This window comes from Danio rerio, chromosome 14, assembly GCF_052040795.2.
Source record: "Danio rerio strain M-AB ecotype USA chromosome 14, GRCz13ab, whole genome shotgun sequence".
Classification (NCBI taxonomy): domain Eukaryota; kingdom Metazoa; phylum Chordata; class Actinopteri; order Cypriniformes; family Danionidae; genus Danio; species Danio rerio.
Window position 1 is genome coordinate 25,867,097 of NC_141034.1, and position 18,215 is coordinate 25,885,311.

The 18,215-nt window shown below is 38.6% G+C and overlaps 1 protein-coding gene across 13 annotated transcripts in view; it reads left to right on the forward strand.

Annotated features, from left to right (window-relative positions):
• stx3b (syntaxin 3b) overlaps positions 1 to 18,215 on the forward strand; it is a 60,309-nt gene that overhangs the window by 33,070 nt on the left and 9,024 nt on the right. For 4 of the 13 annotated variants that reach the window (XM_087280290.1, XM_087280289.1, XM_087280288.1 and 1 more), the window contains exons 5-9: positions 359 to 429; positions 507 to 615; positions 765 to 838; positions 9,450 to 9,584; positions 14,810 to 14,920. In XM_087280290.1, coding sequence (XP_087136416.1) covers positions 359 to 429; positions 507 to 615; positions 765 to 838; positions 9,450 to 9,584; positions 14,810 to 14,920 — 500 coding nt within the window. Of the gene's footprint in view, positions 1 to 358; positions 430 to 506; positions 616 to 764; positions 1,818 to 1,863; positions 2,795 to 9,449; positions 9,585 to 9,705; positions 11,794 to 14,573; positions 14,921 to 18,215 lie in introns of those variants that run through there. The other 9 variants (XR_015506649.1, XR_015506650.1, NM_200543.3 and 6 more) reach the window with 7 other exon arrangements.

Below are 18,215 nucleotides of genomic sequence, written 5' to 3' on the forward strand. Positions count from 1 at the left end.
TCTACATTTACATGCTTAATAAATGTAAATTGCTACTTGCCATTGTGTAGAGTTTACTTCTGCTAACTCAGTGAAAGTGGAACAGGTAGAGCTGGTGTGAATAGGTAGCGGTGAGAGCTAATTTGCATATACATGGTTCCACATATACTTAATGAGGTAAGGTATAGAGTTATATTCCAACCATTAAAAAACAAAGAAATTCCCAGAATAAAAGCATAGAAAAATGTAATTTGATTATTTTTTTGTATTTGTTTCTGGTTAGTTGGTCAACATGTATTTCATTCAATGCAATGATAATTTTTTAATGCTTTTAATATGAACTATAACTGTCCTGCCCTGTGTATATATGTCTGTACAGCCATTGAAAGGAATCTTGAGACGGAAGAAGTGGAAAGAGTATCGGCCGACATGAGAATACGTAAATCACAGGTGAGTTAACATCCAACTTAAATATCACACACAAAAGCACATTCTCCAGTAACTCTGCCCTCATGTTGCTCCACCAGCACGCTGTTCTTTCCAGAAAGTTTGTTGATGTCATGACCAAATACAATGAAGCTCAGGTGGACTTCAGAGAGAAGAGCAAAGGTCGCATTCAGAGACAACTAGAGATCAGTAAGTGTTTCCCGCTCACTCGTGCCTGACTAAATACCAGCACACAAGACTATGGTTCAGTACAACACGTGGTTGAACCCTGTCAAACTGACACTGTGTTATTCCCCTTTTCTGTCTTTGACTTGCTTTTGTTCTGCTTCTCGCTCTAGCCGGTAAAGCCACAACTGATGAGGAGCTTGAGGAGATGCTGGAGGGTGGAAACGCAGCCGTTTTTACAGCAGGGGTAATGAACACGACAAGACCGACCATTCCTTACTTCTCTGGTCTTCATAACACACTCTCATTGACACTGCTTGGGATATATAATATAATAAGGGGGTGTTTGTGACACCCTTTTTAGCTAAAACCAAATGCATTTGATCTGTTTTGGCTTTTAAATGGTACAATTCACCCCAAAATGTAATTTTATTTACTCATCATCCACTTGTTCTAAACCTGTTTGAGTTTGTTGAACACAAAACAAGATAATGCTGGAAAAAGAAGCCATTGTCATCCATAGTCGGAACAAAAAATATGGAAGTCAGTGACTGTAGAGTGTAATGAACACATTTAGCATGTTATTTAAAGGGACAGTTCACCCAAAAATCTAAATGCCCTCACTCAAGTGGTTTTAAACTTGAATTCCGACAGAACAAAGATATTCATAAAAGTTCAGAACCACTTGAGTGTGAGGAAGTTTAGATTTTTGGATGAACTGTCTCTTTTATTTACACGATCATTACTTTCTCATATAACTTTTTCAGTTCATCAGAATATTTATAAAGGCTAATCTTACGAGCTACTACAAACCATAGACTTTAAAAAATAAGAAAAAAAAATAGGACAGAGTTTTTTTTTAACACTTTTAACAGAGTTTAGTCAAATTTTGCACCCCAAACATCCATGACAGATTTGAATGGGCCAAATGCACAGTTTGTGTTTTTCAGCCAATGATGAACCTTCGGTAAAAGCTTTATGTAACTATATTACATTTTTACACGGTTCATTTTAGAGCATCAGTGTTGTATTTGAATTCAAATACAGTCAGTTAAAAAGACTTAAGCATTTATTTGGTTGTTAAATCAAAAAAAGAGATGAAAGACTGTTAAAACGCAGGCACCGTTATTAGCCGCAGGCCAGCACAGAAACTCCATTGAAAATACTGGGGTCAAATTAATTTCTATATTTTAAAGACATGACGCGGAAAAATATCATTTAATGAAGTGCTTCTTGTTTGGTCTGATACTTACTTTATATCATTTAATGAAGTGCTTCTTGTTTGGTCTGATACTTACTTTATATCGTATCTCAGCCAGGCTGTGAATATTGCTGTTTTTAAAGAAATCAGATCTTAAACGAGGCCATTTGGTATGGGATGACAATTAACCGGAAGCCCTCGGGCTGGCTGACTGAAATTAAAAGTCTGTGTGCATATACCTATTGAACAATGTTGGCAAGTAACTATGAAACCACCCTACATGAATTAAATAAATCATTTTAAAGCACAGTCATTCAAAACCCAAAGGTCATCCATGTTTATAGTAAAGCAATCACCAACAGAATAGTTTGAATAGTCAGGTGGAGATTAATGTAAACACAAGTATTCGAAACCAGTCATCCAGTGAATGTAAATAGTTGAGAGAAAATTTTATAATGATATTTGCTGAAATGTGCAACACTTAACATGAAAGGAGCTTTTTATCCACCCAAATCACAAGCTACAGTAAAAAGTCAAATGAATTGGTTAAAAATTAACGATGGCTCAAAATAAGACTTCATTCATAATGTCCACCCCTAAATAGTTTTTATCAAGAAATGTTGGCTCTGGTTGACCTAAGAATCACAATATGCAATATACTGCCATAAATGAAACATTTGGGTGATTCATTGTTTACTGTGATTGTGGTTACTTTGTAAATACACTCTTATCTCATTGTCTAAATTCAGCTTCAGCAGTATAGACGAGAACTAACTAACTGACCCACAAACTTTTTAATGCACACACCATATTCATTTTCATATGAAGTAACAATCCAATGCTAATAGTTGCTTTTCATTTAGATATTGTAACAACTAAGTCGCTCTAAGGCAAACACTAGTCAACTGTGGTTGGAAATTACGAATTACATGGGGGTTTGGAAAGAAATTGACACCCAATTTAACACTTGATCCCTCCTGAAGGAGGTCAAAACAAAATGTATGGGGTGTCAGCCTTTTATGTCACGTTCAAATAAATGTTCGGGTAGATCCAATAGCGAGTGACCAAAGGAATTTATTAAACACAGTCAAACTCAAAAAGGCAGGTGTAACAAAAGAGTGAGGTGCTAAGGCTAGGGGAACAGGACAGGAATCAAACAGGAAATCAGGCTCTAGCAGAAACTCCTCACGGTCCTGAGCACAGACAGAAAGACACACATGAGCACATGTAACGAACTGACAATGAACATTAAACACGTAGCACTTATATAGTCACGATGATGTATATCAGCTGGCGAAAAATCAATCTAGCGGAGTGACGTAAGACCACGTGACCAAAACAACACACGTGGGCCACAAAAGCAAAACAAACCCACATGATCACACAGACATTCTGGAAGAGCGCACAAACCTGCAACCGTGACATTACCCCTCTCTCAAGAGCACCTCCTGGTGCTCCCAGAAGCGCTTACCTGGCGATTGTAATCATCGATAAGAGAGTGATCCAATATGTCCTTTGCAGGGACCCAACTTCTCTCCTCCGCACCATAACCTTCCCAGTCCACCAAGTACTGAAATCCTCGCCCCCTCCGTCTTGAGTCCAGAATGCGCTTAACCGAATAAACGGTCTCCCCATCTACGAGACGTGGCGGGGGGGGAACCGGAGTGGGCGGATTAATCGCCGTATGAAAAACGGGCTTTAATTTGGAAACATGGAACTCGGGATGAATTCTCCTGTACGCTGGAGGAAGTTTGAGGCGGACTGCCACCGGACTAATGATCTTGATGACAGTGAATGGGCCAATAAATTTGGGTGCAAGTTTATTACATACGGAACGCAAGGGAATATTCTTAGTTGAAAGCCACACTTTTTGACCGACGACGTAAACGGGAGGCTTCGACCGGTGGCGATCGGCTTTAGCCTTGGTGCGCGCACCCACTTGGAGGAGGGTCTGCCTAGCCCTGTTCCAAGTGCGTCGGCACCTCTGGACAAAGGCGTGGGCGGAGGGGACCGCGACTTCGGATTCCAGACTGGGAAAAGCTGGTGGCTGGTAACCTAAACTACACTGAAACGGAGAAAGGCCCCTAGCCGACACTGGTAATGAATTGTGTGCGTACTCCACCCATGGGAGCTGCTGACTCCATGAGAAGGGATTCTGGGAAACCAAACAACGTAACATGCGCTCGAGATCTTGGTTTGCCCTCTCAGTTTGTCCGTTACTCTGAGGATGAAACCCAGAAGAAAGACTTACAGTCGCTCCCAATAAATGACAAAATTCTCTCCAAAATTTAGAGACAAACTGGGGCCCCCTGTCAGAAACCACGTCCGTCGGGAGGCCATGAATGCGAAAGACGTGATTAATGACAGCATCCGCTGTCTCTCTGGCTGAGGGTAATTTGGGCAGAGGAATAAAATGAGCTGCCTTCGAGAACCGGTCCACAACGGTCAAAACAGCCGTATTGCCACCAGACGGCGGGAGCCCGGTGACGAAATCTAGCGAAATGTGCGACCAGGGTCTCGAAGGCACTGACAGCGGCTGAAGGAGTCCAGCAGGAGGGCGATTGGAAGTCTTAGAAACAGCACAAACGGAACAGGCCAAAACAAACTCGCGTATGTCCCGTGCCATAGCTGGCCACCAGAATCGCTGTTTAACTAAAAATAATGTACGACTCACCCCCGGATGACAAGCCACTTTGGAGGAATGTCCCCATCGAATGACGTCAGACCGAATCCCCTCCGGCACAAACAAACAACTGGGTGGGCATCCGGCCGGGGGCGTTACCCCATCCAGGGCTGTGCGGACCCTGCTCTCGATCTCCCATGTCACAGCAGAAATACAAATCCTCTGGGGAACGATGGGCTCAAGAGACGTATTGCGCTCGGAAGAATCAAAAAGACGGGATAACGCGTCGGGTTTGATGTTTTTGGAACCCGGCCGATAAGAGATGATAAAATCGAAACGTCCGAAAAATAATGCCCACCGAGCCTGCCTGGAGCTGAGTCGTTTGGCGGACCTGATGTATTCGAGGTTCTTATGATCGGTCCAAACGATAAAGGGAACCCCCGAACCCTCCAACCAATGACGCCACTCCTCCAAAGCGAGTTTGACAGCCAACAACTCCCTATTACCAATGTCGTAGTTTCGTTCTGCGGGAGATAATCGATGAGAGAAAAACGCGCATGGATGAATTCTGTCATCCGAGGCGGCGCGCTGGGACAGGATAGCTCCCACCCCCACCTCTGACGCGTCAACCTCCACCACAAACTGCCGGGAGGGATCAGGTGTCACTAAAATAGGAGCTGAAACAAAGCGGCTCTTCAGATTGGAGAATGCAGCCTGTGCTGCGATCGACCACCTGAAGGGAGTTTTGGAGGAGGTTAAGGACGTCAGAGGGGCGGCGAGCTGGCTGAAATTGCGAATAAAACGCAGGTAAAAATTAGCGAAGCCCAGAAATCTCTGCAGGGCCTTAGGAGACTCGGGGATTGGCCAATTCACCACAGCCTGAACTTTCTCTGGATCCATGCGCACCCCCTCGACTGACACAATGTGTCCTAGAAAGGGAACAGACTGTGCATGGAACACGCATTTCTCCGCCTTGACAAAAAGCCCATTCTCTAGCAGCCGCTGAAGCACTCGCCTGACGTGCTGCACATGTTCCTGGAGAGAACGAGAAAAAATCAGAATGTCATCCAGGTAGACATAAATAAACTGATCTATCATATCTCGCAACACGTCATTTATGAGTGCTTGGAAAACCGCAGGAGCATTAGAAAGCCCAAAAGGAAGAACACAATATTCAAAATGCCCCCTGGGGGTCAAAAACGCGGTTTTCCACTCATGACCCTGCTTCATGCGAACCAAATGATATGCGTTACGGAGATCTAATTTCATGAAAAACGAAGCCCCTTGCAGACGCTCGAACGCTGAAGACATCAGCGGCAAAGGATACGTATTCTTCACCATGATGCTGTTCAGCCCTCGATAGTCAATGCAGGGTCTAAGAGACCCATCCTTCTTTTTCACGAAAAAAAACCCCGCCCCCGCCGGTGAAGAAGAGGGCCGTATGATCTTGGCCGCTAGAGAATCAGAAATATATTTCTCCATGGCCTCCCTCTCAGGAATAGAAAGAAAGTATAACTTGCCTTTAGGCGGAGACGTACCTGGCAATAAGTCTATTGCAAAGTCATAGGGACGATGAGGAGGCAGAGAAGCAGCTCGAGACTTACTGAACACTCTCTTCAGGTCGAGGTACTCACTGGGCACGTTTGACAGGTCCATGCGCTCCTCCTGAAACACAGAACAAGAAACAGCAGAACGAGCAGACGAAAGACAAGACTGATGACAGTTCTCACTCCACGAAACTATGGCATTAAGACCCCAGTTAATATGAGGCTTATGAAGAATTAACCAAGGATGACCTAAAACCACTGGTGTGTTAGAACAGTCTGTTAAAAAAAATGAAATGTGTTCAACATGATTTCCAGACGTGATCAGCTTTATGGGTTTAGTGGAGTGAGTCATAGTGGGAAAAGTCCGCTGAGTGCGCGTACTGCAATGGGTTGTGACAGTGCAATAACCGGAAGTTTAAAACTGAAAGCGAAACTAGAGTCAATGAAGTTTCCCTCCGCCCCGGAATCGACGAGCGCCTGTGTTTCTTGAGTTCCGGAACCCCATGATAAAGAGACGGGCAGTATTGTGGCAGACGTAGAGGATTTGTCCAAATTAATTTCACCCATCAGTAACCCCTTACCTACTGATGGGTGTTGACTTTTACGGGACAGGAAGCCACCCGATGCCCCGCCCCACCGCAGTAAAGACAGAGTCCCTCCGTTCTTCGCCGGCGCTTCTCCTCTACGGACAAGCGGGATCTGCCCAACTGCATAGGTTCCGGGTCAACGCTCCCAACTTCCGGTGCCATCGGCGAGACCGGCGAGTCAGGGACAGGATCCGGAAACCTGTTTTGCCGCATGCGACTCTCACGGCGAAGCAGTCTGGAGTCCACCCGGATGGCCAAATCCACTAGCTCGTCGAGGGTCTTGGGAAGATCTAGGGAGTAGATCTCGTCCTGAAGACGATCCGAAAGGCCATGAAGGAACATGTCCCATTGAGCCTCCGCGTTCCAGCCGGATTCAGCAGCCAAAGTGCGGAACTCAATGGAATAGTCCGCCACGCTCCGATTCCCCTGGCGGAGCTCAGCGAGGACTCGAGCGGCCTCTCTCCCAGAGGCGGCCCGATCAAAGACCTTTTTTAGTTCCTTTGAGAACAGGTCGAACGAAGAACAACAGGGTAATTTCTTCTCCCATGCTGTGGTTCCCCATTGAGCCGCCCTTCCTGAAAGGAGGGTGATGATGAACGCCACCTTGGACTGCTCTGAGGAAAACAAAGATGGCTGCAGGGAGAAGTACAGGGAGCATTTGGATAAGAAGGACCGGCATAAGTGAGGCTCCCCAGCATAGCAGGTCGGCGGAGGAAGGCGAGGCTCAACTGAGCGACCAACGCCCACGTTAGCACTGGCAGTCACCGGCGCAGGTATCACCTCCGGAGCTGGTGCAGGCTCCCCTTGTGTTGTTCCGGAAATCAGCTGTTGGACCTGAGTAGTCAGTAATGACACCTGACCAACCAAGGCCTGGATAGCCTGTGCAGTCGTGGCTAAAGCCTCGTCCTGGCGATCAATCCTGGCATTGCTAGCAGTAAGGAACTCCGATATCTGTGAAGTACTCGCTGGATCCATGGTAAAGGTCAGTTCGTTTTGTCACGTTCAAATAAATGTTCGGGTAGATCCAATAGCGAGTGAACAAAGGAATTTATTAAACACAGTCAAACTCAAAAAGGCAGGTGTAACAAAAGAGTGAGGTGCTAAGGCTAGGGGAACAGGACAGGAATCAAACAGGAAATCACGCTCTAGCAGAAACTCCTCACGGTCCTGAGCACAGACAGAAAGACACACATGAGCACATGTAACGAACTGACAATGAACATTAAACACGTAGCACTTATATAGTCACGATGATGTATATCAGCTGGCGAAAAATCAATCCAGCGGAGTGACGTAAGGCCACGTGACCAAAACAACACACGTGGGCCACAAAAGCAAAACAAACCCACATGATCACACAGACATTCCGGAAGAGCGCACAAACCTGCAACCGTTACATTTTAATAGTGCCAAATAGTTTTCTCTGATCTGTAACTTAAATAATAATAATATAATATGTAAAATAATAGATTATATAAATATACATTTGACCACCCTTGTAACGGTTCATGTCATTGTGAATGCATAGTTGCACCCATTAGTAATGTAATTTAAATAAATAGATAAGTTTGATTCACTAAAGAACTGTATATATTACACAAACTAACATTACTGTTAAAGTTGGCCCCAATCTCCCATCACCCCTTCTTAATTAGAAAATTATATTATTCTTTCACAAAAAAAATATTATTTTATATTATTATATAAAATTATATTATATTATATTATATTATATAATATTATATTATATTATTTTATTTTATTTTATTTTATATTGTATTATATTATAGAACTTGTACTAAAGTTGAGGCAGAATCTTTTAAAAGTTTTCATTTGTATGTAAAATGTCTTTTTAATGTTCAAATTATTTTACAATATTGTTATTTTTCCCAATTTACTAAACACTGTGCTCTTGTTAGGAAATACAGTAACATTTTTCAATATGGGACACAAAGTTAATGATAGTTAATTTATTTACCTGCATGATTAATGCTTGTACAGCATTTCTTAATTGTAGTTCATCATTTATTTACTAATGAATTTGTTAATGCTATTTCGGGCAACATGAATTAATTTTCATTGACTGACCTTAACAAGGATGAATAAATGCTATGATAAATGTATTGTCCATTGTTTGATCATGTTAATAAATAAATGCATTAACTTTGTGTCTAAAGTGTTACTGAAAATATCAGAAGTTGATGCATGCTTTCAGTGTCATCTTTGCTTGAAATGAATTTGTATCAATGTAAATGTTGGCAGTCTGCTACAACAAGAACAAGCTCTGTGGGAGTAGGGTAGTATCATGGTCTAAACATAGACTTGAGAAGCACTCTTTACTTGATTTAAACATACCTCCACCTTTTTTTGTTCTTTTTTTTTGTGAGGGAGAATAGGGTGTAAAATGTTTGCTGTGTCTACATGATCATTATCCTTTAACTGTGTAATCTTTTGTTACATGAAAACTGAAAAAAGTAATAAATTTATTGTACAAAAAAGTCTTTGTATGAAATAACCCTACTGCCAAGAAAGTTTGAGCTTACGGGCATGTTGCAATGACAACATGAGTTTCGAGCTCTCCTGGATCCTGTCAAACCATCAACAGTTAAACCCAGCTTACTAATCCACATACGCTGTAGAAAATGCTGGGTTTTAACACAATCAATTTGTAATGTGTTAACATGAAGGAATTAAGTTAACTCATTTTGACAAATTTAAGTGGATTGAACATAAAAGAATTGAGTTGTCTCAAAAAAAACCTTACGAATTGTATTGTTTAAGCACATAATAAATATAGTAAAGAAGTAAAGCAGTTGTAAAAGTAGTTTGAACAAACAGCAAACATAATTTTTTGAGTGTATGAAGAATGCCCCCCGATCGGTCTGCTGTTTGTGTTATAGATTGTGGATTCAGGGATCTCCAAACAAGCACTGAGCGAGATCGAAGCACGTCACAAAGACATTGTGCGTCTGGAGAGCAGCATAAAGGAGCTGCACGACATGTTTGTGGACATCGCCATGCTAGTGGAGAGCCAGGTAAATTCCATCTTTCATCACAAGCACTATTTGTTTTCCGTCCTTTCATACTGCCTGTGTTTTTCAACTTCCCTTTCATCGTCACGCATTTCTGTCTCTTCCTTTTCCTCTCTGTCTCTAGCATCTTTTTCTCCATTCTTCCTTGTTCAAACTCGCTCTGATGCTCGCTAAGTTATGTGCAACTGGTTGGAGTGACTTTCCATCAGCCCCTTCTTTCACACGTGAGTGCTCTCTGTGTTTACAATGACTTTTCCTTCCCTTCACTTTTCCTCTCATTCATTTACATAATTCGATGACAAATAAGATTCACCCATTACATCATAATGCATCATTTGTTTAAAATAACTAAAGACTATGGCTCTTCCGAAACCCTGTGAGCTGCCTGTCTGGTTGACATTTGAAGGATCATTGGTAGGATAAAAGCTCCATTAAAAGTTACAATTATATTGCTTTAAAAGAGTCAATGAATGGTCATAACTAATGCAACATTGCAGTTGCTTTTAGTATTTATTCTATATTTAATGGGATAGTTCACCAAAAAAATGACAACTCTGTTAACATTTACTAACCATTGACTTGTTCCAAACCAATTGAGGTTTTTTTTTCTGTTGAACAAAAATTAAGATATTTTGAAGAATGTTGGAAACCTGTAACCATTGACATCCATAGTAGAAAAAATAAATATGGAAAAATCTTTTGTGTTCAATAGAGCAAAAATAAAAATGGTTTGACACAAGTCATGGCAGAGTAAATGATGGTAGAATTTTCATTAATGGGTGAATTAGCCCTTCAAGTTTATTTTGATATTTAAATATATGCTATTTTTTATAAGTCTCTTAATGTATTTATTTAATTACAAAATATTATAAAACTTTTATTTAAAATCTTTTTTTTATCCATTTGATGCCTAGCAGAATTATTAGCACTATTACTCCAGTCTTTATGAAATAAAAGCACTGTCATAAATATTTTGTGCATAAATAAATATTTTGTGTGTAAATAAGTCTTTGGGGTCACACGATTCTTAAGAAGTCACTATATAAATTAGACAAACAGTTGCTGTTTAACATTTTGTGGAAACATATTTCGTGATTCTGTGACACTTTACAATAACAGTATATGAATGATGATGTATTAATATGTAAACTAAACATGGCTTTATTATGAATTAATGATGAGTTAAGGTGCAAAATGAGTTAAAACTTCATGTATGAGTTCATGTATGAGTAATGGCTACCTTAATTACTTGTTGGTACATGTTGTTAATTAATGTATTAAATAACATTTAAGTTTAAGCTACAGTAAATGTAACCATCATAAACTCCTGAGCTGTTAATGTATAATTATGTCATGACTTTACTCGGAGGGGCACATCACCAATAACTTATCCTTATCTACTCATGAACTCCTGTATTTAAGTTGTTGATGTTGACAGAACACTCTTCTATTGTTATTCAGTGTAAATGCACTAGACGGACGTGCATAAGGAGTTCATGAGTCGTTATCAATGGGTTAATAATGATGTGTCTCTCCAAGTAAAGTCATGACGTAATTATATATGAACAGCTCATGAGTTCATGATGGTTAAATTATGCATAAAGTTATGTTGTAATTAATGCATTAATTAACAAACAATCATGTACTAACAAGTAATTAAGGTAGCCATTATTCACGGCTTATGTAGTTAAAGTTAGTTCATGGTTAGCGCGTGCCTTAAAATATCATTAATTCATACTAATGTTTAGTTTACATATTAATAGATTATTATTTTTTATACTTTTATTGTAAAGTGTTACCTGTGATTCTTTACTTGATTTTAAAAAGAACTTATTTATAATATTTGTTATAATAAAAATATATTTACGGTCACTTTTAATCAACGTAATGCATCCTTGCTGAATATGTGTGAAAATATCATTCAAAAGACTAAAAAATAAAGAATTCAAGCATAAGTGACCATTAACTACTAGGTTGCTGCTCATGAGGCATGTTTCAAATCAAAAATTAATATCTTATTAAAATAAATTACTTATTATTTCCGTTTCAGCTGGGTTTCTTTCTATGTAGTCTGTAACCACTGAAGCAGTTCACTAGGTTTTGGAGAAGAGCTAAAATAATATAATAAATCCACATGATCTTTAGAGGTCTGATACCTTGTTGACCAAACTATTTTGCTTATTAACTGCTTGCTATGGAGACAAACTGAAAGGTAAGACTGTGGTATTTCTCTTATAAGTTGATTTTGTTTATGACCCTGTTCTGGAATGTCACACTTGTTTCATTCAGTAAATTGGGGAAGAGTTGTTTGGCTTGACTGCTGATTTCTGCTAAAAATGCATTTAAATTGTCCCTTGACAGTCATTTTACTGACTATAAGTACAGTAACTTTGCAAATACATGTCAACTTATTTTACTAACCCTAACCTCACAGTCAACTAATACTCTTATGTTTAAAGAAGGTAGAGACAACGATTTTTTATCTGTAAATAGATAGACACAATAGACTCTCTTTCGTTAAAAAAGTAAATAACCAGATTTCCCACGATGCATAATTTACATAATACTTGTGTCACAATAAAATAGTATTGCAGTTTTAAGGATATTAAATTATTCTGGGATATATTGCTATTTTTTACCTTTTTTCTTCACATTCTGCCATTTTGGCTCCCTGGAAGAAGACATGTTGTATCTGCTATCTTGGGACTAATGTGGTAAAATAAAGCATAAACATTTCCTATGTAATATGAACCTCTTAGGGATGACACCAATCTTTATTTCATTAACTTACTGCATGCTGAAGGTTACCCTGCTCACTAGAAAGCTCTCAACATCTAGACTGTAAAAAAAGAGATTTTTTTAATTAAACCAAATAGTTAAATACCATATTGGCAATATATCACTATGGCCATAGTGTTGCTGTGGAAACTTTTGTCAATCTGCGCTGTATCAATATTTCCCCCACCCCTATTCCAAAATCACTAATAGTCAACAGAGACACTAAGGCAGTGTTTATCTATCATCTTAGCATTGTTTTTATTGATCGATTACAAGTGAAAGATGCTAAATTCAGGTATAAACTTGGTCTAAAACATTTTGTGCTTGTCCATTTTCAACCACTTCCAGAGGTTGTGGAAAAAGGCTTTTGATGTTTTACACGTTTTTAGACATGGCGTATGAATGGCTTCATAAACAACTATAGAGGACATACAGCAGATCATGTTCTTGCTTCTTGGCATGTAACTGTTTTTTTGCAAATAGTCGACAAGCTTTGTTTGAATATAGTTCATTGCTGTGTACCGTCATTGTGTTATTAGTTAAAATGGCACTTCCTGTGTTGTCTATCCCTTGTTTGTTGCATGCTCTGGTGACATTTCTCTGTAGACCAAAACCATTCAGCAGTGAGTCTAACGCCACACTTTTAGTGCCGAGCTGTTGTATCAGGAACTCTTACGAAAAAGGTTGCCAAAAAACTGGTACTGTTTGCTATTTTCATAGCTTTGACAGTGGAAATTAAAAAAAGTCTTCATCATATCATATCGTACTGAACTGAACTGTACTTCTCAGTGAAAATGAGCCATTATTCTCTGACTACTAACCTCACAGAAAACATCAAAAGATCAGAAACAGGGTATATGCAGGGTCTTAAAAAGTATTAAAAGTTGATATATTAATTTAGAGAAATTTAAGGCCATTTAAAAGTATTAAAAAGACTAAAATACTATTTTGCAAGGTATTAAATTTGACATCATTTTGATTATGCGATGTATGCTAAAGTTTGCCTAATTAAATCTGCGAATGTCAGGATGCTGTGTAGTTTATGAAATCAATTAAATCCTGCTATATTTAACATCATGCTGCTTTGTTTACTGCAGTAACCAAGGCAACACCATTATTTCTGCTACTTTATAGGCGCCAACCTGCTGAATTCGCTAGATTTAATTGGTTTATTCAGTATATGAATAATGTTTTTGTTTTGGATTAGTTTCTTACATTAATATTTAATAAATATACTGTAAGTTAAAATTTTGCCAGTGTTTCCAGTTAAAAAGTGGTTATTATGTCTTGTATGGAAAGAGTCTTAAAAAAGGTCTTAAAAGACATTGAATTTCACTCTCTGTTTCCTGTACATAGTCTGAGTACACAAACAGCCATACACCCACCCATAGACTTTCTAATGAAAGCAATTAGAAAAGTGGTTAAAAGTGTATAGAAGAGAAGGATTAATGCACCACGTCCTCCTTGTTTACTAGTGATCCAAATTACCAGAATTTTTAAAACAAGGTAAAAAGGGAATAATCAAAAAGTGTAAACATCAGTTTTCATACAGCTAAAGTCAAGTACTTCAAACGTGTCATCAGTTATTACTAGGCCCACACAGAATCTGCACATGCAGAAGTCCGCAGATTTTTAGCCCATCATTTTGTCTATGTATTTACATGTGTAAATGTGTTTAAATTTATATTTATTCAGGTTTTAAAGTTCTTTCACTAAAAGTATTGTGATATAATAATAGTAATTTTAAAATGTTCATATTATTTATTTACAATGCCGTTTGTAATGTAATATGTTCTGCCTTTTAGTAGAGATATTACATGAGAGACTTGCTTTGTTTACCAAATAAGTGGATCTAATTGGATTTGCATTGTAAACCTTAAATAAATGTTAAAAAGGTATTATTTTTTATTCCATATATTACGTTTTTAGTTATGATACTCCCAAAATCATTCCCCATAAATCCGCAGATTTTTTACAAATTTCCCCACAGATATAGCAAACATTGTCTGCAGATTCTGTCTGGCCCTAGTCATTACCCAGCAAAAATACGGTTGAACTTGTCACAATATATAGGTTGTCCTGCTGATTAACTTGTTATTGTAAAAATATAATTTTTAAGTATTGAAATAGTTAAGTAAACTTGCCCTGTGCTATGGGTGTACATCTTCTTTAAGGGTACAGAAATCATCATTGTGTTTGTTTTATATGTTTCAGGGCAACATGGTTGATAACATTGAGGTGAATGTGGGTAAAGCAGTCGATCACGTTGAAGCCGCAAGGGATGAAACCAAGAAAGCAGTCAGGTATCAGAGTAAAGCCCGGAAGGTACGAAGTTCACCTGATGCTCTGTCTGACATTAGTCTTTGTGGCTTCTGCTGTCTTTCTCTTCCTTTTTTCTTCCCCCGTTTCCTCTTTTCGCTTCTCTCTTCATCACCCAAAATCCATCAAAGGGTGGCATGATTGAAAGGATCGAGAACAACATGGACCAGTCAGTGGGTTTCGTGGAGCGAGCCGTTGCTGACACTAAGAAAGCAGCTAAATTTCAGCAGGAGGCTCGGCGTGTGAGTTCAAGATAAATATGAAGCCTCGTCCGTCTGTCCCACCCGTTCCCAAAGCCTCTCCCTACTGTGTCTGAACACACTGACGTCACACACAAACAAACAAAGTGATTATTACTAATCCTGATACGCCCTGAAACTTCCCATTACAGGATTTCAAAGAATCTCAGCAGGTAATTTCAAAACAAGCCACATATATTCCCCTTTCAGGACATATTAATAGCAAGAATAATGTTTAACAAACTTGACAATACACACAGATGCTCTGTGGTGTACTGTGTGGAAAAATTATGATGGTATCTAGTGCTAGTTACTTTAGTAAGAAGTTTAACTTGTATTGATACAGATATACAAAAAACACATGATGTATAGTAGGGTAAACAGGAGAACCTGGAAATTTTCCAACACTAATATGAACTGGATTTATTCATAGGCATGTGCTTATGCTTGCATGTTCAGGGGCCAGTTACAATGAGGACACACAAACATTTCATTATTATTAATAATAAATAGCTAAATAAATAAAACAAACGTAAAAATGCTTCCAGGGTAGAACATATTGTATATAGATCGGTGGATGTGGGATTTGCCAATTTATCAGAACAGCTTCAACTCCAAGGCAGTCCAAAATGTAGTATCAAAAAAGTAAATCTGGTACTCCTTATGAGTACTGGAGGTATAACAGATCATGGTTGATCTGTGATTAGTATGAATCACAACCCACAGGTTGGAACACACGTGACCCATGGATTAATAATTTTTTTTACTTGTAGATTAATCCTAAATTTGTAACGATCGCAGTCATCAAATCACATGTATGAAAGCATGTAAGCTTTCCTATAAAATATAATTATGACGGAAGAAGTTGTGGTCGCTTATGTGGTAGGTTGCGGTAGATGGTGATTTGCATATGTTTATTAATCTTTCGAATCGCTGCATTCAAATCTGTAATTGAAAAACGCAAAAATCAAGAAAGAGATTCAGTATTTAGTGTTTTGAGTTAGTTTTGAAGTTACCAACAGTCAAATAACACAAAAGTACTGGGATAACAGTTCATAGTTTAGATAAAACCACTGATGTTTATGGTAAAGATCACAATCACTCTCATATGCATTTAACAACGCTCAAAAATGAAAGTTGTAGGCAGTAGTGATGTGCGGATCGATACTAAAATATTGATATCTCCTATACCAGCTTTGTATGTTCTAAAATCGATTAACTTATCAAAACATTGATATTTCAGTAAATTGGAGCAAATATGTAGTTTATTGGAAATAGAAATACAGCGGAAAGTAACCACAATTACCCTAGTTTATCTGAATAATGCCAACTTAGACGGAACTACTTGTTCTTCCGCCTGCCAAGTCATATGCGTAATATGGCAATTAGGGTTGTAACGGTATGAATTTTTCACGGTATGATAATCGTCTAAAACAATACCACGGTTTGACGGTTTCGCGGTATACGGTATGTTACAAATGTTACAAAATAATAGAACAGTGAAGCAAATTTGACTTTTTCCAAATAATATATTTTTAGTTACTATAAACAACACCACTTACAATGAACAAATAAAAATAAGAAAATAATAAATAATGTGTCAAAGTCCAAATAAAGTCCAAATAAACATGGTGCAAATCCTCAGTAAAAAATAGATATAAATATTTACTATACTATAAATAGTTACATAACGAAACTAGATTTAATATGGAACATCCTTAGGTTTTATGTGCCAGCATGGATATGGTTGTCTATCGATATGGATTTGGATATGGTTGTCTGCAATGCAGACAAACAGCTGCATCTTCATTTGCGTCTTTTGAAAACAGCAAGAGCAGCAGTTCGTCATTGCTGTGTCACTGTTTTGTCATGTTTCTGTGCTGCTGTGCATGCAAAAGTACTTAGTATGAGAATTATTTCATGCAAAACTTTTTTTTTTGCGTTTTATTTAGCCGCGCATAAATGTATGCCTTTCTCTCATTCCGTGTTGTTCAAAAAGCTTGGTCCACAAACAAAAGCGAAACCTATGCTTATTGGTTGTGATATAGCGAGTTTGAACCAATCTGGGCATGGAGGAGGGACAATGCATCAATGTATCATGTCTGATTTGTCCGGAGACACAGTGACGAGCGTTTCTTTGTCAAATCAGCGTTGTCAAATCAGCGTTGTCCGCGAATGTTATGTGATACAGCACTGGAAAGCTGAGATTCTCTTCTTTATGCCAATCTTTGAATTGTATGAATCGGATCAGCGGATCAAAAGTTATTAAACATTTAAGAGCAATACTTATTTTTAGCCGCGGGCGGCTGTCTCGGTCTTTAAGGGTTAAAACCGTTGATATGCAATTGTTCATGGTATGATAATCGTGCAAGTTCAAATCGTGGTAAACCGTCATACCGGTATATTGTTACAACCCTAATGGCAATGTACAAATGCAGAGCACACTAGCTAGCCACTCAGTCCGCTGGCACATGTTGTTCAGTCACGCTGTCGTTGGATGGGTGACTGCAAGTGAAGTTATGTGTGGAGCTACTTCACTTCCATAAACTCAAACGATGCGATATGTGACACGTCTAACAAAACAGTGAGATACTGTGGTAATACCACAAACCTAATCAAACATCTACATATAAATCACAAGATAGAATATGACAATGTCATCACTGGGCGGTCAGAAATGGAGGAAAGGAGAGGCACAGGTGCTGCTAGGGCGAAACAGACATTGCTTTTAGAGTCCCCAGGTGCAGTAGGCAGGCACTATCCAGGTACAGAGGGAGAAAATATGGTGATGTGGCTGTATTTTGGTGGCTTGGGTTTATGTGACAGTGATAAAACAATGGCAGTTCCCTGAATTCTTAAAACAAATTTTTTAGAACTTTGGTTATGAAATAAGTAATAAAATATGAAATGACCAAAATGTCTGCAATAGTTCATCTTGGAGTAAAATGTGTACTCTACTTGTTACATACTTTAATTTCCCTCTACTTGGTATTGGATCGGATAGGAAATCAGTAGTATCTCACATTACTAGTTGGGAGCAATTACATTGTTTAACCAATAGTTGGTGACAAGCAACCATCAAAAATATGTCACTGAATAATTCTTCAAAAATGATCCATCTAGCAATGAAACATGAAGTTGTAAGAGTGAATAACTGACGCATTTATTAAAAATGAGACTCAAATAAATATGGGTTGTACAAATGATAATGTTAGATTTCTACATTTAGCGTTATTAGCATCAGTAATAGTAACAGGGAATTTTCCACAGTGCTGAATATTTTACAATTTATTTTTAT